Source organism: Diabrotica virgifera, chromosome 9 (assembly GCF_917563875.1).
Source record: "Diabrotica virgifera virgifera chromosome 9, PGI_DIABVI_V3a".
NCBI classification, from domain to species: Eukaryota; Metazoa; Arthropoda; class Insecta; order Coleoptera; family Chrysomelidae; genus Diabrotica; species Diabrotica virgifera.
Genome location: NC_065451.1, coordinates 208,985,972 through 209,008,582, shown reverse-complemented (window position 1 = coordinate 209,008,582; position 22,611 = coordinate 208,985,972). Strand labels below are relative to the sequence as shown.

Genomic DNA, 22,611 nt, shown 5'->3' with positions numbered 1-22,611 from the left:
CTGTTAACTGAAATAAAGGTTATTAAATAAGAATTATAACCCTAGATATTGTATACAACACCTTAACATATAGCTTATAACTCCCGGACTATTTTAAAAGAATGATACGAACAGTAAAAGATAAAATTTGTTGGAAAAAAATTATTGAATATTATAAAGTTAGTTGATTTTAGAAAAATGAATTTATATGATTATTAATGTTATTATAAGTTACTGAAAAAAAAATATTAAAATTGCAAGAAATTATTTAAAAGAATTGAAAATGTAAATTTTATAAAAAACCTGTCGCTTCTACAAAAGTAGGGACTATGGCTTCTCCAAACTCCTGGAGAGGTTGATGATGGGAGAGCCAGATAGGTATCCTCCGGTTTTCCAATCCTAGGGAGATACTCGACCACAATGCGGATGTCAGACGAGGAGGTGCTTACAAGTACTGGTAAAAATCAATGTCGATTCCAAAAACAACAAACAGAAAATAATCCCGATCCACCAAAAGAAACCCCAAAATGATTGATTATTCCATTTCCAAAAAATAAAAAGGTGACTTAATCTTCTTTTCTCCAGTGGCCATTGTTCTTCAAAAAAGTATTGGAAACCAAAAACTCTTCTCATCAAAACACTCCACAAAACCCAAAACAAAATAACTCCTTCCAACATAAACTAATCTTCTACTAAAATATTTCAACCAAAAGGTAAATTCTTCCAATGGCCACTGGAGACTTGTTGACTCAACAAAAGACGAGATTTAAGTCACGAACAGCTGCGGTTGCCGAAATGACAAACACGCCAGCCGGATGTCGGCATCGCCAGGCGAACCAACTTATAGACCCTGAATTCCCCAAAAGTTACCAACATCATCCAAATACTTATTACAAATCTAGGCAATACCTACTACACGTTGACGTATATTTGGTTGCATACTTATTGGGAGTTGCTTTTCCTAATAAATATTTTGAAATGCATATTATAAAGTGACGATGAGTATCACTCATCGTTACAATGCCGTAGTTCTTCGCTACTTTATTGAAAGTATGTGCCATTCGCTGTTGGATCTTATATCCTTTTCCTGTACTTTTAATTTTTTTCTATGATTTTGTCCATTACTAAATTAAAAAGCAATAGGCTCAAGCTAACTCCTTCTCGGATTCCCGAGTTGATTTCTACTTGCGATATTAGTTCAGTCTCGACTTTTATTCTGGTTTTGTTCTTTGTATTAAGTCTTTAATTATCCTTATCGTCTTGTTGGGCTGATTTTTCTCCTTTAGCAATCTTAGCACATCTTCTAATCTTACACAATCGAATGCTATAGTCAGATCTATAAAGCACATAAATGCAGGTTTATTATATTCCAGTGCTTTCTCAGCAATTTGTGAAGCTATGAATAAGACGTCTATTGTGGACCTATTTTTCCGAAAACCTTGTTATTCCTCACTAATTGTATATTATTTATTTATTTTATTGGCAAGTATTTTTGTTAAAAGTTTAAGAATTGTGCTCAGCAAGGTCATGGTACGGTAGCTGATAGGGTCTTTGGTATTTCCTCTCTTGTGTATTGGTATTGTTATACTCGTCCTCCAGTGGTCTGGTACACGCTGGCTACATATTATTTCTTGAAAGAGAATCTCTATGTTTTCGATTAACGTTTTTCCTCCGTATTTTAGGAGTTCATTTGGTATCCCATCGGCTCCTGGGGTTTTTCTCTTTTTTAATTTTCGTATGGTATTCCATATTTCCTTTTTTTGTGATTTCTAGTTCAGTGTCTATGTTAGATTCATCTTGATTTCCTGTTTCTTCCTCTTCTTCAGGAGTTATAGTATATTCCTTATATAGTTCTTCTATATAGACCGTCCATTGTTCTGCTTCTATTTTATTTATAAACTTCTATATTTATTAATGGGTGTTTGTACTGTCTTTTTTTGTAGGCACAATACATTTTATTTTTTCATCCCTTCTAGAGAGAGCACGTTTTTCTTCGTTTGTTTTTATTACCAAGTATATATCAGAGGCTCTTAAAGACGTTAAGCCAGCAAAAGCACCAGGATTTGATAATATTCACCCTGAATTCCTAATAAATTGTGGCAAGTATACAAAAGTTTGGCTGGCTCGATTTTTCACAGACATCATGGAAACTGAAAATATTCCACAAGAACTAAAGCGCTCTAAGATAATAGCCATACTAAAGCCAGGCACACCCGCCGACAACCTAAAAAACTACAGGCCAATTGCGCTTCTCTCTGCCATATACAAACTATTAGAGAAGCTTATATATAATAGAATCAGCACAGAACTGTTCCAGGTGATCCCAGTCGAACAAGCAGGTTTTCGACCAGAACTAAGCTGCGCGGACCAGGTAATGTCACTCACCACCTATATCGAAGCGGGATTCTAAAGAAGACTTAAAACTTCAGCGGCATTTATTGATCTCTCGGCAGCTTACGATACAATATGGAGAGAGGGCCTCATATACAAAATTCTCCATGAAATCCCCTGTAAACCAATAGCACGCCTAATAGATAGCATGCTCAACGACCGAATGTTTCAAATAGTGATGGCCACAGATATCAGCCCACCAAAGAAACTCAAGAAGGGCCTACCACAGGGGTCAGTGCTCTCTCCACTACTATTTAGCTTATACTTAGCAGATATGCCGGAAACACAAACAAGAAAGTTCGGATACGCCGATGACTGGGCCCTCACTACACGATGCAGAACACTAGAAACGTCTGAAGAAGTTCTGACGGCAGACTTACATATATTGGGCAAATATTTTCGCAAGTGGCGACTTCAACCAAATGCATCCAAAACAGAAGTCAGTTGCTTTCACCTGAACAATAAACTTGCTGGAAAGGAACTCAACATACGGTTTGAAAATACCACACTTACCCACAACAAAACACCTAAGTACCTGGGCGTAACACTAGACAGAACGCTATCATTTAAAGAGCATCTAACAAAAACTGCCCAAAAGTTGAGTACAAGAAATAACATCATACAGAAGCTCTGCGGTACCACTTGGGGAGCATCGGCTTCCATTCTCCGCTCTACTGCCTTAGCCCTTGTTTTCTCGAACGCTGAATATTGTGCTCCAGTTTGGCTACGCAGCTCACATGTAAAAAAGGTCGACACTCAGCTGCACAGCACTATGAGGCTGATAGCTGGTACAATTAAATCAACTCCCACCCAATGGCTTCCAGTAATAAGTCACATCCCACCTCCACATTTACGACGAGTTGACGCACTTACACGTGAATACAAAAAGATCATGAACAATATAAATCTGCCGATCCACCAAGATACCGAGGATGCACGAAATACCCGTCTCCGCTCAGAAAACCACCATTAAAAACGGCAAGAATGATACATGAGGAGTTCAACATTACAAATGCATGGTCCCAAGAATGGAACGCATGGCAAAATAACATGCCCTGCATTACCCACAAGCCACCAGGTTTTGATCTTCCACGTAAAACATGGTCCACTCTAAATAGGATCCGAACCAGACATGGCAGATGTGCATACATGCTACATAAATGGGGAAAAAACCCGTCTCCTCAATGTGACTGTGGGGAGAACCAAACCATTGACCACATTATTGAAGAGTGTCCCTCAAGATCCTACAATGGTAGCCCTGAAAACTTCCTGTTTGCAACTTCAGAGTCAATTGATTATATTAATACACTTGATGTTTGTTTATAACAGTGGCGGCGCCTGGTGTAAAATATTGGGGGTGCACACATAATGTTAACATATATAAAAAGACCTTGAGACCCTATTTCCGTAGGTAAAGGTTTTTGAGTGTCTTCAAATTGTAAAAATCAAAGGACCGTATTAAAAATTACAATAAATAATGTATTTTATTGACTTAAACTTATAATTTAGTATTTAAATGTTACAAGCAAGTTTTGTAACGAAAGTCAGTCACCTGTTATTTTTTAGATAAATTATTCACAAACAAATTCAGTAAAATTGGGAATTTCTTGAATCATTTTTTTTTTAATTGAAAACATTGCGAGTGCAGTTAATCGATCCTGGCCCATAGCTATTCTAAGGAAAGTTTTGATACGTTTCAATGCAGAGAGACATCGTTCTGTTTCTGCAGTTGTCACTGGCATCGTAACAAGTACATAATTGGAGAATTCCAATCTGGAATTCCAACTGGATAGTTAAAATCGTATCTTCTATTTTATTCATTATGCTTCCTCTTCTCCAAATATGTGCTTCACACCTACACAATTTGTAAGTTTTACACAAATCTCCATTTTAAATAATCATTTATAATCCCGACGCTTGCATTTTGGTACATTCTTAATTAACAAATTTGGTTTCGGCATTTTTAATTTTTCTTCTAAATATAATGAAAAAAATTTAATTGATTTTAAATATTCCACGCTAACATTTACGTCCACAAATCCTTCCATTCTTAATATAGTTCCGAAATTCGAACTTCATGAAAGCAAAATTTAAACATACGTGTGCCGTGCACGTTGAAAACACCATAAGATCATGCCATAAGATCACATCCAACTTGTAATCCTGTGGCCATCTAAACTTGTGGGCTATAACGGGTAGCGGGGTGGGTGGTGAGTTCTATTTTGCCGTATGAAAAGTCATCGGTATAGGAACCACTGTGAGAGCGGTGAACGCGGGGTTCTGTCTAAGGCCTCGCATCCGTGAACTTTCTCCTTTGAAATAGAATAAAAATAATTAAATGTTACCTATTAGATACTTATAAACTCCTTGGATCTGTTATTTCGAATTTCAATTACTGTATAGTTAGATTAAAATGTTATTTATAGAATGATAAATATTACATATATGAATGTTGGTGTGAAAATAATTTTGGGGGTTCACGTGCACATGTGCACTTATGGAGAAACCGCCACTGGTTTGTAACTATTTAAAGTTTAAACAAATGAAATAGAGAATGTGGAAAAATCCCCTTACGAATAATTCACACATCCACCATTTCGCGCTGGGAAAAAATTTTTGAATAGAATCAAAATCCAAACACCAGTTCTTAGAAATGTGTTTCGCTCTCTTCAACCTCTCTGGGCTCATCAGTGAAGATGAGAGGTTGAATATCTTCAGACACATTCCAATCAAAAAACAACATTCGAGTCAACATTTGTTTGATTTCGTACGAGTGGTCGTTAAACCAGTACCTGTGGATCTTTTGATAACTGAGTGTGTTTCATAGATCTACATCTTTTATTTAAAGTTTATCACATACCTATATTACTAGTGTTTGTAATTTTGTTCTAAATGTGTTGTAATTGCCATACGATAAATAAAAAATACCAAGTATGTTAGAATATACAGTACAAACATGTAACTTTTTTGTAATATTAAAAATGAGCCTTTTTGATAACAAGGAAAACATTTCCGTAATAAACGTATCATAAACGCCGGTTTATATGTCATAAAATAAACATTATTCTGAAAATAATTGCCTCGTGTCTCAGGAAAGCCTTTTCCTGTGGAAATTGTTTCCAGGAAATTGTATCCGTTTAGCAGGAGGGTTTTGTTCTTTTGAATAAAAATTAAAAACATATTTTTATAATGAGTTTTTAAGTTGGTTTTATTTCTAACCGTTAAAATTTTTGAATTAAGGTGTTCGCAGTGTCTAGCTTGGGGCTTTTGGGAATAAATTAAATAGGTGGATCATGTTACACGTTGAATTTATTTCGTAAAGTAGAGTAAAAGGTTAATTAAGATATTTGTGAGTTTAATAAAAGGTTATAACATGATTTTTTAACTTCAAAAATGTGACAAGAAAAATTACTTCTTCTTCTTTTTTGCTCTTTAATTCGTCCAATTTTGAATATAGGCTTCCCCCAATTTCCCCCATTCGCTTCTGTTTTGTGCTTTATTTTTCCATGTTGTATCCCTCCTATCTTTCTAATGCCATCTGCCTATCTCATCTGGGGTCGTCCTCTTGCTCTTTCCTGTCCATGGTCTTCAGTGTTAGATCGTGGTATCCCACCTATTGTCCGTTTGTCTGGCGTTATGACCTGCGAAACTCCATTTTAGCCTGGTCATATGTTGTCCTGCGTCTTTGAATTTTGTTTTGTTTCTTATCCAGTTGTTTTGCTTTTTGTCTTTTAATTTTACTCCTAACATTGCTCCCACCATGGATCTTTGTGTCTTCATTATTTTAACCATGTTTGCTTTGTTCAAGGTCCAAATTTGGCAGGTGGTAGTACATAGTGGTCAAACACTCTTGTTTTTAAGTACCTATTGTTGTATTTTCTTATTCTTTAAGACTCATTTCAATTTCCCAAATCCTGCCCAGGCTAATCTGACATATTTATTTCAGTTGTTCCATATATATTTATTCTTTCTTATAGTTTATTCCATTTTATGCATCTTTTATAAATCATTTACCTTTATATTTTTTTCGTTATGGCTGGCTTAATTTTATATCTTCATTTTTAACCCAATGTCACAAATCCATACTGATCTACCACTTTTATGTCCCGATTGTATCCTCCTACTTATTTAATTGTTTATTTATTCCTATTTTTTATACATTTTTAGACCGTAATTCAAACAATGATATACTTCTGATAAAAGTTGTTCTGTTTTACATTCCAGTTGAGTTAAAATTTACTTTCAAATCGTTATAGCCTTTGTAGTGTGTTTTTGTTCTACCATTATTTAATATTACATAATTTATTAGTTTTTGTACAATATTCATCATTTGCTGCCATAATAGCAGAAAGTATAGAAGACCTTCAAACCCTGTTGAACGCTATAAACAACGAATGTACTGCAAACGTCAACAACAATCAACGAAAAAAAAAAAAAACAAAATAAATGGTGGTCGGAAAAATTAATATCCAAGACCCAGTACTAAAATTAGATAACAAAATCCTGGAAAGGGTGGAACACTTTAGATATCTGGCTAGCAGAGTTGAAATGATCATCATTCTCTGTGCCTTATACCTATGCGGGGTCGGCTTCTATCTTGGGTCATATCAATATTAATCCCCTTTACCAACATGTCCTGCCTAATCGTCTCCTCCCAGGTTCTTCTTTGGTCTTCCTCTCCTACTCCTTCCAGGAATAGGCATTTCAGCAATTCTTCGTAATGGGTGATTAACGTTTCGACGTTGAACATGACCAAACCATCTTAACCTATGCTCTCTCATTTTGGCATCAATTGGTGCCATACCTAAACTTCCCCTAATACATATACTCATTTCTAATTTAATTCTTCTTTGTCACTCCACTCATCCATCTAAGCATTTCCACCACATGCATTCGTTGTTCCTCTTTCTTCTTCACTACCCAACATTCAGTTCCGTACATCATAGCCGGTCTTATGGCTGTTTTATAGAATTTTCCCTTCAGCTTCATTGGAATTTTTCTGTCACACAACACACCACTCGCATCTTTCCACTTCATCCATCCAGCCCTAATTCTACTGCATGCATCTCCATATATTTCTCTATTACTCTGTAATACCAATCCCAGGTACTTAAAACTATTGCTTTTTACAATCAGTTCACCATCCAAAGATACCATTTTATTTGTAGTAACTCCATCTTTAAATGAACATTCCAAATACTCTGTTTTTGTCCTACTAAGTTTTAAACCTTTTTCCTCCAGAGCTTGCCTCCACTGTTCCAGTTTTTGTTTTAAGTCTCTTTCATTATTTCCTACTAACACGACATCATCAGCATACATTAAGCATCATGGAATGTTACCCTGTAGTTTCGCTGTTATCTGGTTCAAAACTAATGAGAATAAATACGGACTAAGCACAGAGCCTTGGTGCAATCCTACTTTCACATGAAATTTATCAGTTTCTCCCACACCTGTCCTAACACTAGTCGTTACTCCCTCATACATCTTTCCACTTCATCCATCCAGCCCTAATTCTACTGCATGCATCTCCATATATTTCTCCATTACTCTGTAATACCAATCCCAGGTACTTAAAGCTATCCCTCACGATCTTTACATATTCACCAGGGACTCCTTTCTTATTGAGTGCCCACCACCGAATCTCTCGAGGAAGTCTATCATATGCTTCCTCAAGCTCATATGAATACCATATGAGCGTTTGTTTCTTTACTCCTGTATTTTTCCATCAACTATCTTATAATGAAAATTGCATCTGTTGATCTGCCGTGCATAAAGCCAAATTGATTCTCGGATAATTCGGTCTCTTCACGTATCCGTCTATCAATGACTCTTTCCCATATTTTCATGGTGTGGCTAAGCAGTTTTATAGCCCTGTAGTTTGTACATTGTTGTATATCTCCCTTGTTTTTGTAAACAGGTACCATTATACTGCATCTCCATTCGTCTGGCATTTGTCCAACTTCCATAATTCTATTAAATAGACCTGCTAGCCACCTTGTTCCTGTCTCTGCCAATGCTCTCCATACTTCCCCAGGAATATCATCTGGTCCTACCGCTTTTCCTTTCTTTACTTTTTAAAGTATTGAAGTACTACGTCTGGTCCGTTTTGTTCTATGGATCTGAAACCTGGAAAACAAAAATGATGAATCTTAACAAATTAGAAATGTTCGAGTAGTGGTGTTATCGTCGCATGCTCAGAATCCCGTGGACAGCACACATATCCAACGAAGGTGTGCTGGAGACAATGCACAAAGAACTTTCCTAGCTGCGTAACATTAGACAATGGACAATGGACAGGTCGAACGGTCGAGGAATTGTTTCATATAGCTGCCCACCGAGAGACGACGATACCCAACGCTTGAACACAAGCACGGCACACAAAGAAGAAGAGTTGTTCTACCGATACATATAATGTTGTCTTTTCGAAAGCTACCTTTAAACCCCAGATTTCGTACTCTTCAATTAACTTGGCATCATATACTCCATATATTCTTTATCGTTTCCCACTATATTTTCATTCTTTGAATTGTTCTTTTTCATGTTTTATTTTCTTTTTATATGTCATGTTCAAAGTGTTCGAATTTTCTTATTTAACTTTGTATCATCTCTTGTAATGTGATATTAATATAGCCGCTGAATATTCTATGGGTCAATTTCAATGCTAAATAGAATTCCCTTCTAACTTGGTATGAATAGAGCCGCTGAATATGTCATGACTCAATTTCAATGGCAAATGGAATCATAAAAAATATATTTGACAGTACTTACCTACTTGCCTGTTAGTGGCTTTATACAATACATATATTCAACTTGTCGTTTACCACATCTCAAACGCTATTTCTTGTAATAATATGTCTCTTTCTGTGATATCCCTTCTTTTCATTGCTATTTTTTCTTGTCTGTTTCACTGTAATCTAGTACTTTTTCCATTTTTTATTTGGTTTACATCTCCAAATTCTCATCGGTATTCTTGTTTCGTCCGTTAAATAAATGACCGTTTTGGAGTGTAATTTCCAGGGGCAACTCCGAATTGCATGAAAATTTGGATTTAGGTTCTACTTACCCTCCACTTCAAAGTTAAATTTGTGCCGTTGGTTGCTTTTACTTGGGGGGTGACATTTACCCCTTCTCGGGGGTGAAAAACGCGTGTTTAAAATAAGGCCGGAAATGGATAAATTGGTTTCGCCGGTATCGCCGCATTTCACGTTCAATTACTGGGCTATCACCTATCACACATATAAGTTTTTAAAATCAATGGGACAATCCCAATAGTTGGCTGTATACCAAAGTTTAAAAAAAAAACCTATACAGAAGTAAAAACTTCAAATTGTATTTTGGTATAAAATCGTTTATTTAAAAACTATCTAAAAGTCATCCACATGGATTGCAAAACGTTTTCGTTCTGGACAGAACATCTTCAGTGCCTGGAATGAAGTATTTCCACGTTAGATTAAGGCAAAAAGGTTAAAATTGTGACTGTTAATGTGAAAAATATGTGGAGAATACTTACATTCCGCAAAGTAGTTGTAACTAGCACACCAATGAAGGTGGTAACTTCATAATATATGGCTTACATTATAAATTTTGATAAAATATTGTGACTACAAGTCGATGTTTCAAGATTAATTATGTATGTGCCTAAAGAGCAACATGCTTCCCTGCTCGAAAAAACTAGGTACTTGCCATTTCAATTAGCACAGACCAACTGATATAAAAATAAAAGGAAAAGGAATGACAAAGAGTGACATGACAAGACAAGGTAAAGTCAAGTTTTGGTTACGAACTTCAAAAAGTGTAGTTTTAATTTTTGGATTTTAATTAAAATGTAAAGGTAGGTAATAACTGAGTGAAAATATAATTAAAACTGTTTAAAAAATATGTTGAGAATCTATTGTAAAGTCTAAAATAGCAACTCTCTAACCCAGAAAAAACTTTTGGTTTGTTGGAAATTAGATTGGTATATTTCACGGTTAAAAGCGTGACGTCATCGATTGTAAAATTTAAAGGTGAAAGTTTAATTTAGTATAATAGAATGAGATATATACTATATGTAAACAATAAATGACCTGAAGTGGAGAGATTGGATGGTAAATAAAGCAGATTTTAATTTTAAATGTTATAGATATATGTACTGTTGGTTGCCTAACATGATGAGGAATGTTTTTTGGCTGTATACTGTTGTAATGATGATTCTGTCTGTTACAATTGTAAAGGAAATTGTGGAAAAATTAAAGTTAAAATAACTAAAAGAATACAGATCCAGAGTAGATGACAATATTAAAGAAATAATTGTAAACAATGGAATTGATAAAATAGTAATGAATTAGTAACGAAAAGGAAAATAAAATATGTGACAGCAAAATCTAATTACACTGTATGTTGTTTAGGATGGAATAAAATCATTCAAGGAAAAATACCATGAAGGCTTCCAGCAGCAGTGGTTAATGTGTGGGTGAATAATGGAATGATATCTAACTAATATAGGATAAATTATGTGTTAGTGTCAATATGTAATGGAGAATCTAGAATGACTGAGTATCTGAGATAGCGAACTATGAGTTTGATGTGGTATATGGTAGGGGAGTGAACAAACTGAACCAAGTTTGATGTAATTTTACTGCAAGTTTATAATCTTAAATGACAGAGATGTTAACCAGAATTAAGAATGATGTAAAAGAACTAATATGAAATTATATTAAAATAGCTGAGTATTGTGGGTTGCCTGATATGTAGGTGGAAAAATGAAAAAGGTAACAGACTGAATTTAAGCTAATGGATTTAGGCCCGGTATATAAGTTTTTGTTACACAAGTCGCATTTAGTAATTTTTTATTGGGGGCCCCATTTTTCAATTCTGCAGGGGGGGCCGACGGAGTTTGTTACGCCACTGGGTGTCATTTACATAGTACCACTCTCAATGTCTTTATTTTTTTTATTATTCATAATTATCCCATTAAAACTGTTTTTGTTAATTAATATAGATGGCCTAAATGTACAAAATACCAATTATTTTCTACAAACATATCACGTTGTACCACTCACGTGTACTAGCTCATTATTTTACCCAAATAAATCCTATTTTCATTTTCCGCATATAACCAACTTCGTTAATTTATCATCCTAGCATGGACCTTTATTTTTGTGCACATGTAAATTCTCCCATTCGAATAACAAGGAACAATGGTTGAAGTAGAATAGTTTTTGAACTACCATTACAAAGGTTGAATAGTAATTTTACATTTGTAGTGCAGTCATTGAAGCGTAAAATAGGTTTTTACCTCCGAAATTTTTTACTATGAACTGATTTACATGAGATTTTGTAATTAGGCTTATCTTACCCTTAACTTTAAAAGTGTGATCGACCCGAATTCCGTTTTTTATTTTTAAGGGGTGAAAACAACCCCTTAATGGAAAAATTGACATTGAGCCATTTTATCGCCAGAAAACATGTTTAATAATAAAGAGTGACATTGTGAAGTGTTTTCTAACACAATAACCTCATGTTAAACTCATTTTCATCCCCTTAAAAATCGTACAACCCTTGCAAACAACACCTAAATCGAAAAAATTTACAAAAAATTAATTTAGTATGAAATAAAAAGATTTAAATAATAGAGTAAATGATATTTTACGTTCTCTATCTTAATTATCATATTGTTAACCCCCGTTCAACCCTGAAAAACAACCCATAAATAGAAAAAATTTACAAAAATTACTTGACAAGAAGACTTAAATATAGAGTAAATAATATTTTACGTTGTCTATCTTAATTATTTAATTGTTAACCCCTTTCAACCCTTAAAACCAACCCCTCGATTAAAAATTGTATAAAAAATTTCTTTTGATAAACTAAAAAGGATTTAAATATCGTTCCACGTTCTCAAAAAAGCTATGCTGGAAAATTATATGCTCAAATGTTGAAATCAGGAGTCTAGTTAAAATATTTAATTATATTATAAACACGTGCTTATTTCTTTGCAGACGGAAATATACTGGTCACATTATAATATAGGGTGAGGCAGATAACTGGACTATTAGAAATATTTAGAGAACTAAAGTCGACAGAATCATGAAAATTGGAATGAAAGGGTTTTGAAGGGTGATCTATTTAATGAAAATATTTTCATCAATTTGCCACTTCCGGTTATACCGGAAGTTGCTTAAAACTTCGTTTTTTTTTAAATGGGACACCCTGTATATTTTTACATTTTTAGATTCTACTCGATGTCTTCTTTCTTAAAATATGCGGTTTTGTAATGTTATACAGGGTAGTTTAAAAGCTAATTACGTTTTTTTATTAATTTCGTAGCAATTTTCACACCCTGTAGAATTGTAGTAGTTGGATATCAAAAACTCTATTTATGTTAAGATTATTTTTAATAGAGTCAACTATTATTAAACATTATTAGTATAGCTAAATGTTAAATTTTAGTATACTGTATTTTAGTATTGCAATGAAAAGACATAATTATGGTATTTTTTTATTTCTTAAGCATTCCCTATACCTAAATGCTTTAATTTGTGCTTAATTGTTAATCGCGGCAAGAATGATAACTACGTAGGTATTTTGATAGCTCAACCATTATTGGCAATTTTAAAGATCAGTCAAAATTAATATGTATTTAATTCCGAAAAATTATTTGTGATTCAATATTTTCACGAACAACCTAATAAAATTTCACTTATTTTTTGTTGAAATTAATGTTTGACTTGAATCACCAATAACTCACAAATTAAAGCAGTTAGGTATAGGGAATGCTTAAGAAATAAAAAAGTAGCATAAAATATCATTTCATTACGATAATAAAATATAGGGTGTTGCAATTATGAAAACTCAGAAAATACTCTTTCCGAGTTTCGACCAACCCTGTATAGTACAATTCAACATTTAGCTATACTAACAATTTTTAACAATAGTAGACTATATTAAAAATCATTTGTACATAAATAGAGTTTTTGATGTCAAACTACTACAATTCTACAGGGTGTGAATGTTGCTAGGAAATTAAGAAAAAAAACGTAATTATCTTTTAAACTACCCTGTAAAACATTACAAAACCTCATATTTTAAGAAAGAAGACATCCAGCAGAATCCAAAAATGTAAAAATATACAGGATGTTCCATTTAAAAAAACGAAGTTATAAGCCACTTCCGGTATAACCGGAAGTAGCAAATCGATGAAAATATTTCCATTAAAGAGATCACTCTTCAAAACCCCTTCATTCCAATTTTCATGATTCTGGTTCCTTTAGTTCTCGAGATATTTCTAATAGGACTTTTATCTGCCTCACCCTGTATAGCATACATCTTTAAGAAATTAGTAACGGAAAATGGAGCACGCACAGTAGACCACCAACAATACACATACTTACCTTCCAAAAATTCACGCTCCGAAATGTTTAGTTTACTAAGTAGAAAAAAATACGATTAGATTTTGGGCCATAACTACTTCAATTTTGAAGCTATCACAACTTATAAAAAACCATTTTGAAGATAATTAAAAGAGCACCTTATTTTATTATAATATGTAGTGAAAAACATTTTATTTTGAAACGGTGAAGGGTCAAAGGGCTCGAGAGAGACTGTGGTTGCGCTACCGCACGCTCATCATATCTTCGTCAATTTTTGTGTGATAGGAAAAACAAACAAACCAAAATTTTTGACAAGAAAAAACCTATTTTTGTATTATTACACTTTTTACGTATCTTTCATTATTTTGAGATATTATGAAAGAAAGGTGGTTTTTTTAAATTCGATTTTTTTTTTCTTAAATTCGTGATTTTTTCAAAAAATATGTGTTCTAAAGCAGCGAAACTGCTAGAATCCATCAAACTCTTTATATTAAAGTTGATTCTAGTTGAATCGAAATACGATTAATTTTAATTTTGGTGGAAACGGCACTTATGAAATCCATTGATTTAAAAACAACCATTAGATGTTCCTTTTTTGAAGTTATACTTCTTTACCGGCGATAGAGGGTAAATTTTTATATGGGAAAACCTAGCGACCGGGCGTATGCGCATTATAACTTTGTTCTGATTGGATGTTCAAAAGACATGTCAAAAATTATTCAAAATGGTGGCTGTGGCACAGCTGTAGTTAGATTATTTATGGTTGTTGCGTTTTAAAATTTGTGTGAAAAGAAACAACAAACAAAAGTTAGTTAATAGTTATACTGCCTTTTTAAATAGTTTTCATATACCTATATTTTTGGACTATTTTGGACAAGGAAAACTCATTCTAATTTGGTAAGTACCTAGTTTTTATTATAATCATATTGTAATTATACATTTGGATTAGGTTGAAATACATACATTTATTTTCTCAAGAATGCGGATTTTAGAGAGAAATCCCAAATTAGGTTCGATTTTTATTTTTAAATTATGATTTTTTGGCGTAGATTTATTTATCTAGTAGGTATGTAATGCTTTGATTTACATACTTAATTTGATTACCAACAAAAGTTCTACCAATCTTCACCTAATATATTGTTTTCTTACTGTTTTGTTATATTTTTATATTTTCTTCCACAAAATTTAGGGCCGGTTGTTCGAACGCTAATCAACAATGATCACTATCAAATATTTAATTACTGTCACCAAAACTGTCAATGTCAACTTTTATTGGGTTGCTGAAAACGTAATTGATTAAAATTATGAGATTAGTTACTCAATTAACATAACAATTATTAACATAATTGATTAAGTAATTTCATATTATGTTTTCAGCAACCCAAACAAAGTTGACATTGACAGTTGGGGACAGTAATTAAATATTTGATAATTATCATTGTTGATTAGCTTTCGAACAACCGGCCCTACAACTACATAATTTTCAAAACAATTGTCAAACAGTAAAACGTTCAGTTACCGTATTTTTCCACATGATAAATAATGTGCGATTGGACGAGTGAGTCTACGCTTCGATTACGAGTCAAAGCGGCACAAAATTCAAGGGTTCAATTCCCGATGCAAGTTTTATTTTTTTATTTTTTTATGCATATTATGATTGTAAGTATATTTGTTATATAATTTTTTTTTCAGCAAATCCGTATTTAAAATTTTTGCCAACAATTATTATCGTCCAGAAATCATTTTTTCTTTGTGGCATTTTTCAATGTGTTTTGGTGCGTTTTATTCTTTTATTTTTTTAAATTTTTGGTATAGTCTTAAAAATCACATAAGATGTAGTAGAAGTATAACTTCTTACGTGCGTACAAAGTACACACACATTCTTGTTTTTTCATTACAGCTCACTCATTTTACATACAAAAGACTTTTAACAGTGCACATTTTAAAGCTTATTTTAAGCACTATAAAATCTTTTCTCATTAGCATGCATAAAATTTATTCGCTCTCCGCTAGATGGCATTGAATACATCGATTAAATTTTATACAAAATAAAACGGATTTGATCTTCAATATCTCGCTTAATATTGCACTTAGAACACTCTTTAAAAACAAATTTGTTCATTTTTTTACCTGCTACAATTTTGTTCATAATAATATTATCGTTAAAATGCATATTTTTGGAGATATTTGCAAAAAACTGTTGAAAATCGTGAGAAAATTCCGAATTTTCAATTGCCAATAACTTGAAAATATTGGGTTTTTGAAAAAACTTTATATAACATTTATGTCTTCTATCGATATCTGGGTGACGAAAAGGGGTGGCAACCACCCCTAGGGTGAAAACGGAGTTCGGGTCAATCACACTTTTAAAGTTAAGGGTAAGATAAGCCTAATTCCAAAATTTCATGTAAATCGGTTCATAGTAAAAAATTTCCGAGCTAAAAAGCTTCAATGACTGCACTATTGAAGCTATCTCATCTTCAAAGCACTTTTGCGGATTACACCGACAAAAATTTCTACGTACATATTATATGATAATTTGTGAATGGTAGCATCTATTTTCAATGTTTAAATAAAGCAGAGAAGAAATTGTGGACGTTTTAAATCATATAAAAAAAATTTAATTGTTAATTAATCAGAAAATTTTGTTCCATAAAATGGTGGAGGCGACGGTTTAACAAACATTTTCGATAACTCGTTACAAAAGTACTTCCATCTTTTAATATTTGCCGTTCATTGTGTGTTAATGTATACTTTATTAAATCACTGATATTATGTGCTTCTATATACAACCTACCAACATTTTTGTAAAGTTCTCAGGTACATTATGTAAGATTTTTTTTAAGTTTTATGACTAAATTTTTTTATACCGAAGAATTTGTTTTAGTATGGATTCGTAAATTATGCCCTTGAAGTGTTGGTGGTGAAAAATTTTGGAGAAGAAACATGGGAAATCATAAAGTAAGTACAAAATTTGTAGAATCTTTCATATCGAAATCATAGAGTAGTCATTTTACAAAAGGATTTCAGTTTAATACATCTGAATAATATTTTTTCGTCAAAATTCGATAATTACACCAAAAATAAACATTCTTCTAATGTTAATTCTTAGTGTAATATGTTTATTATCCGATATAATTATATAAACTATACGTAGTGTTTTCATAAAAGATGCTCATGTGTTCTGTTTTTTTTACAGAAAGAAAGCAGACTTCCAGATGGAAGGACATTTTTTAGTCAGACAAATTTACGAAGATGAACTTACTTACAATCTCATAGGAGCGGCTGTTGAAGTTCTAAGTAAGGAAAAATATATGTTATAGAAATAGTATGCAAACAATTTAAAGTCAACAATAATGTTTACCATTTCTTACAATTCTTCCGTCGCGTGGTCTTTATCTCCAGAACTTTTCAAATTTATTTATATGACTTTTTATTGATCTTACCCTACATTATGACATGTAGGAGGGTTTAACTTTCTAGATATCTTATTCTTCTTCTTATTGCGTCTGCTTTGGAAGGTTAGCGATCCAAATGGCATTTGTAGTTTTGGAAAATGCTACATGAAAAATTTTTTGTAGATAAGCGGTCAAACCATGAGGTCCTTCAGCCAGGAGTTCTGGCATCTTCTTACTGATCTTTTGCCCTGCACTTTAACATACAGTCCCAGTATTGTGTTTTCCTCTTCTTGGAATTCTCAGCATCCTCAGCATCATGCCACATAGCAATATGGCGAATTACAGTTAAAAAGTAAGTGGACTCCAAACGTATGGAAATAAAAAGGCATATAGATGGTAGGAAAAGCACAGGAACTTAGCGATTTACCAAACTCCGGGAAAAAATTACCTGCAGTACTGGAACTGTCTAAAATTACAGATATGGTTAGAAAACTTTCAAAAAACCTACTTAGAGAACGTGAGGAATATCTGGACAATGTTGATATAACAGGAATACAATAGAAGGAGAACCTGTGAACATTGACATGGAAACGGGAAAAAATAGTAAAACTTGCATTCCAAAACAAGTAGCAACAGAAATGATTAAAAACAAAACATCTAAACTTTTTAATTCTTAAGAAAAGTGTTTGAGGAGTATCAAAAATCCTACTGTTAGCAATTCCTTAATAGCCTAGCAGCCATAACAAAATTACTCTGTTGCACCTCTCCAGTTACAAGGTATTCCTGTATTTAGAACTCCTAATCTTTAGATTACGGAGTATTTGTCGCAGCTTAGCTATCAAAAAACAATAGATATAATATTTTGTCCATTTTCTCAAACACCCTCAAATACAAAAATATATTTATTTAAAATATTGCATCTTCAGAACATTCTGAAGTGTGTAAAAGTTCTGGAAACAATAATGTCTCCCTGTCTTTTTGTTCAACTGTCTATTATATTTTTCGGTGCCACTTTTTAATATGTTTGATACAATAAACATTTTCCAAATATCAATAATTCTGTTTGATCTTCTAGAAATTCCTGCGACTACAATATTAGAACTATTCGGAAAAACATTTTTTGAATTTTGTCAGGATTCCGGATATGACAAAATTCTCCAAGTACTAGGCGCCACACCCAGAGATTTTTTAACGGTAAGATTAGATCGCTTATATCCCATGATCACCCAAATATCTGAGTATAGTAGTACCAGATATCTAAGAGGCTCATCAATATTCAGCTGAGCGAAATGCTATTGGTCGATGTGTGAAATTACATAAACAAGGATCATTTCATAATCCCTTGTTTATGGAATTCCACACCTCAAACAATAGCACCCCGTTGAGCTGAACATTAATGAATCTCTTAGATACCGGGTACTACTAAAACTATTTTTTAGAATTTGGATGCCCTGCACGACCACCTGGGTACTCTATATCCTGGTATGAAAGCTCCTTCGTTTAGATGCACCGAAAGACCGGAAGACGGAGCACTGATTCTTCATTATTACTCAGATAGAGCTGGTCTTGAACATATTGTGATTGGAATTGTGAAAGTAGGTCTCTTAACGTTTCTATTACATTTTTAATAGTGGTTGTATACTTTCTAAATATTTTTTTATAATTTCTTATGAATATGTCTCTAGAATAGGCAAGAGGAATGATAAGGGAGATGGTACAGGAACCATTGTGGCTACAGAAAATGTAAGCTTCAATATAAACATCTCGAAAGCAAAAAGAATGGCAAATTTGGTATCCAAATAACTGGAAAATTGTTCCGCATCTCTAGTCGGATTCCAGAAAAATCAATTTTGCAGAAAAAGCTGGAAAATTGTTGCTCAAATATATGAAAGTTTAGGAATAATGGCGTTCATTTTAGTAACAACAACTTTTCATGTTTTTTTTTTTTTTTGTTAAAAAATGTAGAAATATAGTGAATTACATCTTATTTTAATGTTTTTTTTTAGACAGTTGCTAGCAGACTTCACAATACGGAAGTGGAAGTGGAACTAATACAAACTAAAGATGAAAGTGATCACGTGCAATTTCTTATTACAGAAAAATTTGGGACAAAGAAGTCCCAATTGCGGGAGATGGATGAGATTGAAACTCTGTCATTAGGTAAAAGAATTTGACGTTTTTCAAAACTTTGTCCTTTATTGAGTTTTTAGTCTACAATTCACTGTCTGCTTACAAATAATTTTAATAAGTTTCCTGGATATTTATTAAAAAAAGTCAATGGTGTATGAAAAAATTAACAATTTTAAAACTTTACTTTCTTCTGTTTCTCTTTTTTATCAGATCTTTTCATTGCTGCATCATCTACAGATAATTCTAAATATTCAAATGTTGAATGGGTTATGTGAGTTCACAATGAATGAAAATAAAAAAGAGACCTACTCACAATCATTTTTATTTTTTAGTATACTAAATGAAGCGGATGCCAGGAATGATTTTTAAAGTCTTCACTATCATACCTTCTTGCTCAATTTTTACTATTATTGTTGAATCACTTCCCTATTAGCAAAAATTGAGTAAGAAGGTATGATAGTGCAGACTTTAGAAATCATTAAAATGGTCAATCAAATACAATAAAAATGATTGTGAGTAGGTCTCTTTTTTATTTATGTTCTAAATATTCATTTTATTACGAAATAAGAAATAATATAAAAGCAGAATTTTGCTTCAGCATAATTTTTTACTACCCCATTAGAGGCTTTTATAACTTGACTGAGTTTACTGCTTAAGTTTTCTGACTTTACAGTTCATATCGCAAGATAATACATACTTCATAACTTTTAAAAACACTAAAATATACTACATATAAGCAAATGAGATTTAACTTTGAGGTTTATTATATTACTGGCACATTAGTCTCCAGGACATTTATTACAAAAATAAACAAGAGGGATTTAACTGAGTTTTTATTATATTACTTTCATTAACTCATTTAAAGGAAAGCAAAAAATTGTAATCAACCAGTTAATAGTGTATTTCCATGTAATAGTAGCCACAGTACATTAGTCCAGGGCGGATCTGTTTTAAGATGGACGTTAAGAGGTGACTCATATTTTTTTGTAGAAATTGCTTGGAATTAACACATCTAATAATAATTGAGTTATCCTCCCACTCAAAAAGGTCCGGAACATTGTTTAAATAATCAAAATGTCAAAAAATGAAGGAAACATTCGATTTCTTTTTTCGTTTTTTGATTATAACTTTAAAAGTATTCACTTCAGAGAAAACTTGCACTAACCTAAACGTTGCGTAATTAAATTTCCTACAATATAGGATTGGTGAAAAATGTTAAAAGTTGCCAAACTTATTGCAAACTAGCAATAATTGCGAAAAAAACATAAAAAAACAAGTATTTGCATTTTACGATTTTCAACCATTTATGCTACCATCTTACATGCATAGAATCGGCTTGGCAGATACTCCCAATTGTACTTGTGGCAAAATTGGAGATCTAACACATGTCATATTAGAATGTCATTTAAACATAAATAACATAAACGACCTTTATAAGGAATTAAAAAATTTAGAATGTTTTTCCCAATAAACCTAAATACTTTAATATTTACAAATGATATGGAAATTCTTCATCTCATTTATAAACATGTTAAATTATGTAAATACAAGTTGTAAACGTAATATGTAATAAATAGGCATACTATGTTAATGTGGTTTGAAAAAATTAAAAAAAATAATATTAAAAAAACACAAAATAAAATAATAACAAAAAAAAATAATAAACAAAAAAAAAAAAAAGGAACAAAAATAAAAAAGAATAAAAAAAGAAGTAAAAAAAGTATTTCGCACAAATTAAAATATATATAAAAAAAAACAGTAAAATAATTAAAAAAAAACAAAATAAAAAAAAGCTACACAATGTACCAATGTATCTATAAAAATAAAATTGTAGAATGTACTTATGTTATAAGAAATTTATGACTATAAATCTGCAATCAATCAGAAACAAGTCTGGCTAATTGGCTCTGACAAAGCCATTTTTCAAAAAAAAAACCATTTATGCTACACTTAGGACCTTCATATTTTACCCAAAATAACTTTATATGACATAATAAAACAATACTGTAAATTTGATTAAGATTGGTTCAATAGATTTTGCAAAATAAATTTTGAAATCCAGGTTCATCATCATCAAATTATTTTTCAAAATGTTGCAGGACTGAAAATGAAGCAGATAGCAAGTTGAATTTTTTTTTACATGTAGAAGAATACTGTTCCTTTCATTTCCAATTTGTAAAATTAAAATCGGTTAACTACCATGGCGTCAGAAATTTTTTTAAATAAACATTAATTTTTGGTGCTACGCGCAGGACAGCGGTGCTCGATTCACACAAGTTGATTTCCACCAAAATTTCTTTAAATCTTTATATAATATATTATTTTCTAACTCTATATTTTGTTGTATTTTAATATTTTAATTCCACTAAAATCAAACTAATTTTATTATTGTTTGTGAAATATTGTTGAAACAATTGCATTTGTTTAAAAATAATAAACTTTTATTCTCTAAGTTAAAATATATGAACAAAGAAAGTGTACTTTTTTTGCTAAAAAAGTATGTGTTTTTATTTTGCAATAAACAAATTCCTTTTTTTTATCGAAATGTACTACAAATTAAAATTTATTAATCATTATCAAAGGTCATTCGAATGACCAATCAGAGCAAACGTATCCGCTGTCCTGCGCGTAGCACCAAAAATTAATGTTTATTTAAAAAATTCCTGATGCTGTAGTAGTTAACCGATTTTAATTTTTTTAAATTGTAAATGAAAGGTACAGTATCATTCTATATGTAACAAAAATTCAACTTGCTGTCTGCTTTATTATCAGTCCTGCAACATTTTGAAAAAATGAATTTTTTTGCGAAAGCTGGATTTCAAAATTTATTTTTCAAAATGTATTAAACCGATCTTAATGAAATTTACAGTGTTGTTTTATTACATTACAACATTTTTCTGGGTAAAATATGACGGTCCTAAGTGTAGCATAAATGGTTAAAAAACGTAAAATGTTTTTTATGGTTTTTTCTCAATTATTGCTATTTTGCAACAAGGGTGACAATTTTAAAAATTTTTAACCAGTCTTATACTGTAGGAAAATTAATTATGCAACTTTTATGTCGATACAATTTTTCTCGAAAATAAATACTTTTGAAGTTATAATCAAAAAACCAAGAAAAAAATCGAATTTTTCCTTCATTTTTTGATAATTTGATTATTTAAACAATGTTCCGGACCTTTTTGAGTGGGAGGATAACTCAAATATTATTATATGATAAACAAAACCTGCCTTGATCTTTTTTATTTTTATTATTATATGAGTTATTTCCAAGCAGTTTCTGTAAAAAAAATATGTGTCACCTCTCAAGATCCAAATGTACTAATATTTTTACAGATGCGCCCTGGTTTACATGTACTACA

The 22,611-nt window shown here is 32.1% G+C and overlaps 1 protein-coding gene across 1 annotated transcript in view; it reads left to right on the top strand.

Moving 5' to 3' along the window:
* LOC114327654 (guanylate cyclase soluble subunit beta-1) overlaps positions 1-22,611 on the top strand; it is a 48,432-nt gene that overhangs the window by 4,829 nt on the left and 20,992 nt on the right. Inside the window, exons 2-6 of the mRNA XM_050662883.1 lie at positions 16,609-16,682; positions 16,921-17,021; positions 18,195-18,313; positions 18,559-18,714; positions 19,126-19,279. Of these exons, the coding sequence (XP_050518840.1) occupies positions 16,609-16,682; positions 16,921-17,021; positions 18,195-18,313; positions 18,559-18,714; positions 19,126-19,279 (604 nt within the window). The remainder of the gene's footprint in view (positions 1-16,608; positions 16,683-16,920; positions 17,022-18,194; positions 18,314-18,558; positions 18,715-19,125; positions 19,280-22,611) is intronic.